Source organism: Notamacropus eugenii, chromosome 4, assembly GCF_028372415.1.
Source record: "Notamacropus eugenii isolate mMacEug1 chromosome 4, mMacEug1.pri_v2, whole genome shotgun sequence".
NCBI classification, from domain to species: Eukaryota; Metazoa; Chordata; class Mammalia; order Diprotodontia; family Macropodidae; genus Notamacropus; species Notamacropus eugenii.
Genome location: NC_092875.1, coordinates 36576137 through 36582579, shown reverse-complemented (window position 1 = coordinate 36582579; position 6443 = coordinate 36576137). Strand labels below are relative to the sequence as shown.

Sequence of the window (6443 nt, the reverse complement as noted above, 5' to 3'; positions counted from 1 at the left end):
CTCTCACCCCAATGGAACTACACAGTTATTCCAATCACTGAAGCTTTCTCAGACAATTCATATTTATTACTTGTATAGCACCTGTTTCAATAGGTTCTCACGCAAAGATTACAGAGGCAGTATATCTTTAAGAACCAAATGGAATGTTGAGTAAAGAGTAGTTTTTAAACTCTTTGGAGACACTATAGAGATAGTAGGACAACTAAACGCACAAAGGGCTCATCCCCTTCCCCTAATGACGCGTATGGAATGATGCTAGCTAAGACTGAGCAAAAGGAAATTGAGAAACTGTGGAGGTCAAATCCTTACAAGAAAAGACAGCGGGGAATTGTAGAAGGAGATAAAATTTCCCCTCCATAGAAAGAAACATCTATCTGGTAGCTACACGGGAGATGTGGTCACAGCATTCCCTCCACTTCAATTGCTTAATAAGCTTCATGCATATTAACCGACACACCTCACATAAAATTATCCCTCCATTTTCTGATCATGGGATCTATGTTGAAGTATGATCTGAAAGGGGAAACACGCATGTAATGGGGATATCAGAAAGATTGTAACCCTGAGGAGTCTGAACCAATCCTGACTCTGAGCACAGGTCTGATCACCCTAACAGTATTTAAAACTTATTTTTGCTTCTGTACATGGTGCGTCTGTTCTTTGTGAACAGCACCCATGGCTGGAGATGTGTAAAATAAAGTTATTTTCGTGAAAGTGTCATGTTTCCAATACATCCTTGACAAGGTTGTTTAGAAGCATAAATGAGATAAGGTATTTAAACTGTTTTGCAAGCATTAAGGGATATTTAAGTATTAGCATGACTAGAGGCAGTGTGGCGTAATGGTTAGAGAGTCTAACGCAAAACCAGGAGGACCCGAGTTCAAGTCCTGCCTCTGACCCAGATTGCCCACGTGACCCTGGGGCCAATCTCCCAGTGCTCCAGGCAGCTCTCTACGGCTGTAAATGGTAGAGAAAGTGCCTATGTTGCCTCGGTAGCAAGTTCCCTATGTCAGTGACATCACTGGTCCAGTGGACCGAGCCCCGGATCTGAGTTCGAATGTTACTAGCTGTATGACCCTGGGCAAGTCCCTTAAGCTTTTTCTTCAATTGTAAAATGGGGATGATCATAGTACCCGCTTCCAGGGTTGTTATGAGGATCAAATGAGAAAATATGTGTAAAGCTCGTGGCACAGCGTGGGCCCTTAAAAATGCTTCCTTCCTTCCAGTTAATAGATTGGGACTGTCTCGCGTGGGTCTCCCAGTCAGAGCCTCTTTCCCGGAGGGACCCTTTAACGCCCTTCCACTTCAGCGTTGGTTTCTATGGGGACGTATTCTAGCAGCGCACAGCTCCCGCCGAACAACTTCCGCCTTCGGGCACCGGGTTCTGCTTCTTGATTGGCCGGCTGCCTCCCACCTGACCCAGCCCGGCAGGCCTGATTGGCTGTCGCGGACACCGGCCGGCCGGAAGTGCCTGGTTTCCCGGGTTACGGCTCTGCCCGCGGGCCCTCTGTTACCACTGGAGGAGCCGGGGCTCCGAGAGTCGCCGCTGTGGGCGGCGGCGGGGGCGGCCGCCATGGCCAGCGTGCACGAGAGCCTCTACTTCAACCCCATGATGACCAACGGCGTGGTGCACGCCAACGTGTTCGGCATCAAGGACTGGGTGACGCCCTACAAGATCGCCGTGCTCGTGCTGCTGAGCGAGATGGGCCGCGCGGGCGGCTCGGCCATCAGTCTCCTGGAGCGGCGGCGGCTCAACCAGCTCCTGCTGCCGCTGCTGCAGGTGACGCATGCGCGCCGGGCCCGGGCCCAGGCCCAGGCCGCCCCCTGTGGGGGCCCTCGGCGGGGGGCCGGGGCGCGGGGAGAGGGCGCCCCCTGCCCAGGCCCTCAGGCTGACTGAGGAGGCCTGCTAGGCTGCGGCCTGGGGGGGCAGGCTGCAAGCATGCCTTAAGCGCCTACTGTGTGCCAGGCGCCTGCCCTCAGGGTGCTTGCCATTTAATGGAGCAAGAAGGGAGGAAACAAGCATGCATTAAGCGCCTGCTGTGTGCCAGGCGCCTGCCCTCAGGGTGCTTGCCATTTAATGGAGCAAGAAGGGAGGAAACAAGCATGCATTAAGCGCCTGCTGTGTGCCAGGCGCCTGCCCTCAGGGTGCTTGCCATTTAATGGAGCAAGAAGGGAGGAAACAAGCATGCATTAAGCGCCTGCTGTGTGCCAGGCGCCTGCCCTCAGGGTGCTTGCCATTTAATGGAGCAAGAAAGGAGGAAACAAGCATGCATTAAGTGCCTACTGTGTGCCAGGCACCGTGCTAAAGACTGGGGGTACCTAGGCAAAGATAGTTCCTGCCCTCAAAGAGCTTCCAGTTCATATGTAAACCACTACATACAGACGAACCATAGGCAGGAAAATTAAGGCTTGTCCTAGAAGGGGAGATTTTAAGGGAAACAGGAGGGAAGTCAGGAGGCTGAAATGGGGGGGGGAGCAGGTCACAAAAGTGGGGTCCCCATGTTGTGGGAACAAGCTGACTCATGGTGAGGCAGCGAGAGACCTGGAGCTGGGGCATTGAAGGGTGCCCGGGGTCTTGGAGACCTCTAGTTCAGCTTCACCAGAATCCCATTTCTTCCCTGGCAAGCTTGGTTGGTGCTTTTTGTGATCTTCTAGTTTTCCAAGTACTTGACTGGCTGTCTTGTGGAAGGAGGGGAGACCCTTGTGTGTGACCCCAGAAGAAAGAACAGGACCGTGGAGTGGAGAAGAATTCCTGACCAGTGACAGCTGATTAAACCAGGATGGGCTGGGGGGGGGGGGGGACAGGTAGGGCAGGGGGTTCCTTGTCCCTGGAGGTCTTCAAGCTAAGGTTGGCCTGTACTGAGAATGTTTTATCAGGTACTCCTCTTCAGGTATGGATTGGACTGGAACGTGTCTGAGCTTCCTTCCTGCTGAAGATTCTGATTCTAAGGCACTATAGGCCGATTCAAAGTTCCTGATATGTGAAAGACATATTGGACTTAGAGTGAGGGAGACCTGAGTTTAAATTCCCCCTCTGACTCATAGTAACTGGGTGACCCTGGCAAGTGAATTAAACCTCTCTGTGCCTGTTTCCTCCTCTTTAAAATCAGTATAATAAGAGGGCGTATCTCACAGGGTTGTTGTTGTGAGGATCCGATTGTTAAATAGCTAATAGCAGATAATAGCCATCCTTTATGTGGTGATTTAAGGTTGGCAAAGCTTATTAGAAATATCCCATTTAGCCTTACAATCCCTATGGGAAGTAGGAGCTCTTAATGTCCCCATTTTACAGATGGGGAAATTGAGGCATACGTAGGTTAAGTTATTTGTCCAAGCTACTAGGTGTCTGAAGCTGGATTTGAATTCAGGGCTTCCTGATTGTCCATACCATCTAGATTTCTGTGAAATATTATATGTAATAACGTGTAAAACTGGAAAGCATATAAATAAGTGATTTTCCCTGTTTTACAGGAGAGGATTCTGACTCTCAGAACTGAAATGACATATTCAAAAAAACATGGAATTTTGAGCTGAAAGAGACCTCCTTCATTTTACAGATGAGGAAATCTGCAGATCTGGGAAGTTGAGGCAGCTTGTCCCAGGTTCCCCAATGGTGAGGTCTCATGACCTGAATTAAAACTCAGGTCTTCTGACCTTGTCCATTGTTCCTTCCAGGGGTCCTCAGTGCTCCTCTGAAGGGCCAAGGAGATTGTTGTGGAAAGGAGGGTACCCATAATCTGAAGCCCTGAGTGAGGGCCACCGGGATGGAGGCCAGGAGGAGATTGAGAGATACCGTCCCTATCCTCACCGTAATATGAATGAATCGTAATATTAATAATTACATTGTGATACACAGGGTGAATGTGATGGTCAATTATAAAGCAGTGTTTAAGGCTTTTGTGGAAATCTTCTAGGAAGGGTGGGAAAGATCAGGCAAGGGTTCCTGGAGGACTTGGTCATTGAGGTGGACTTTTGAGAACAGGTCAGGATTCAGTTTGCAGAGAGAAGGGAGAGCATGCTAGGCACAGTGCTAGCAAAGTCTTGTGAGCAGGAAAGAATATTTTCTGTAGCTTCACTGTGTCAGCCATCCAAGGGACATACCATTGACTGAAGAGTTCTGGGTAAGATTGATCCATGGCCAGTCTGATTTGGGGCTTTCATGTGGATGTCTTCTATCCACTCACCACCCTCTTCCTGCTAGCAGCCCTGGGACATCTCTGCATTGATCCCCTTTCCTGCACTGAAATGGTCTCTAGACCCGGCCCGTATCGGTCCCCCCAGACTCTTGCAGCAACGCCGGACTCTCTTCCATTCCATCCTCCAGTCAGATACAAAGAAGATGTGTGCTTGGCAGGGCTGTAGACCACTTGCATGAAGGGAGCCCTTTGTTTTAAAAAAGTTTAGGGTTTTTTTCCACACATTTGTCTCTGATTTTCCCAAGCCCAAGTTTGATTGTGTTACTTCACTGCTCAGGACTTAGTTTATCTTAAAGTTGGGCCTTTGGGTTAAAATACAAAAAATTGGCAGCTCAGCATTCAAAACTTTCCCACAACCTTCTTCCCTGTCTGAGTTTATTTCATATTATTCCCCTTCCACATATGGTGTTCTGGCTGACTGGCCTGATTGCTGTTTCCTGACTCTCCTGCTTCCTTATACCTGAAATTCTCCCATTCCAATCCCCAGTTCTTAGAATTCCCAGCTTCTTTCCAGCTTTAGTTCTTTTTCTCCTTCCCATCAAGACTCTCTCTTGATCCCCCCCCCCCCCAAATTGTTAGCATTTTCTCCTTCCTCAGATGATCATTTGTTCACTTACCTATTTATACATCTCTCCAAGATCATTGAAGCTCCATGAGGGCAAAATTTTTTATTTTCTGTCTTTGCCTGCCCAGCACTTTAGCCCCCTGTCTGACACAGTAGGTGCTTAATTAATCTTAGTTGTTTAGGTCAGAGGAGGTAGATTAGCTCCTAATATTTGGAGGGGTGAGGGAGGAGGGGAAGCTGAGAAGTGGATAAATCCATCAGTTTTCCAATCTCAAACCTGTCCTCACCCTTTCCTTTTTCATCTTTAATGTCACCTAGGGGCCCGATATGACCTTGACTCGGCTCCACAAGGCAATTGATGAGTCCTGTCCACAGCTGGCAAATTCAGTTCAAATCAGGTAAATTCCCCGTTTTCTAATATCAGTTTGAAAAAGCATTTAGGTGGACAGGAATGGAAGTAAACCCTGGGCAAATACACTTTTGACAGTGGTGTTTCATTGAAGCTAATATGGGAAAGTTTTCATGTTAAAAAGAAATTTATTTCTTTTTGAATACTTTGAAAAACAGAACTAGACATCTCTGCCTTGGCTGTACAACTTTGATAATTATCTCAAAGGCCAAAATAATGTAGAGAGTGAGTGGTGGCAGGTGGTTTAATGCTAAGGCTAGTTCAGATACATTGAGGGGGAGGGGCACCAAGCACATGCCAGGGTTTTGTTGGTGTGGGACATACCTCCCTCCAGTGCAGGTCTGTAACTCCTCTAGAAGGTTGCTTGGCTGGGACCCAGAAGTGACTTGCCTGGGTCACACAGTTAGGAAGGGTCCACCTCAGCTGCTTTTCTCTCAGGCCAGCCCTTGATCCCCTAATGCCTTGCTGACTGAAGCCAGGGCAAGTGTTGCCATGTCCATTTTGATTCACAGAAGCAAAGGCATTTTGATTTGTTGACGTCTTTTATTTTTATATTTTTTTCTTCTGCCACGTACTGCCCTTTCCCCATCTTTTTGCTCTTCTCTTCTCCCTCAAACAAAAGACAATGGGTAAGCACCATTGGTAGATGCAGGCTGAAGGCCATAGGCCAGGGAGCTGGATGTGGCAGTCTGTATCTAGTCCAGGTCTTGGCTGTGTTCCTAAATAGAACCTGTAACATCCCTGTCAGAAATGCCTAAAATGAACATTTCTGCACCAAGGAGTGCTCAGGAAAAGAGCCCAGCTCAGCAGTGCTCCTCACATTGGGACTCCTTTGAGGGCAGTGCAGAGAAAGAGCTGGCCTAGAGTTGTGAGGGTGCTGATGTGGGGCTCTTGAGGTGACTCTAAGCATCTCACCTGACCTCCTTGGCCTTAGCGTCTACATCTGGACAATCAGTTGTTTGCCTTAAAGACTCCTCTCTTTCCTCAGGAAGGAGGATTGGATTTGTCTCAACTGGGGTCTGGGACTTGATGGGGGCTTAGAAGTTCTAGATGAATGGAAGCTCATTGGCTGAGGAATTATGGGCCTCGTTAGTAGCAGCTCAAATCTGCAAGTGGAGCTCCCAAGGTTCATTGTTGTTGTTCTTCGGGGTCTTCAGTGGGTCACTTTCCCTCAGGTCAATAGCATAAAGTCTACATGCCTATCTGAGGTGAGAATGATAATAGCTAACGTTAATGTTAGCACTTACCATGTGCCAGGCTCTGTGTCAAGTGC

The 6443-nt window shown here is 48.4% G+C and overlaps 1 protein-coding gene across 4 annotated transcripts in view; it reads left to right on the top strand.

Annotated features, from left to right (window-relative positions):
- Positions 1–1465: 1465 nt before the first annotated feature.
- Positions 1466–6443, top strand: part of ANAPC5 (anaphase promoting complex subunit 5) — a 29723-nt gene continuing 24745 nt past the window's right edge. The window contains exons 1-3 of one of the 4 annotated variants that reach the window (XM_072600514.1): positions 1489–1780; positions 3472–3809; positions 5080–5159. In XM_072600514.1, the coding sequence (XP_072456615.1) occupies positions 3765–3809; positions 5080–5159 (125 nt within the window). In that variant the 5' untranslated portion in view covers positions 1489–1780; positions 3472–3764. Of the gene's footprint in view, positions 1781–3471; positions 3810–5079; positions 5160–6443 lie in introns of all 4 variants that reach the window. The other 3 variants (XM_072600513.1, XM_072600512.1, XM_072600515.1) reach the window with 3 other exon arrangements.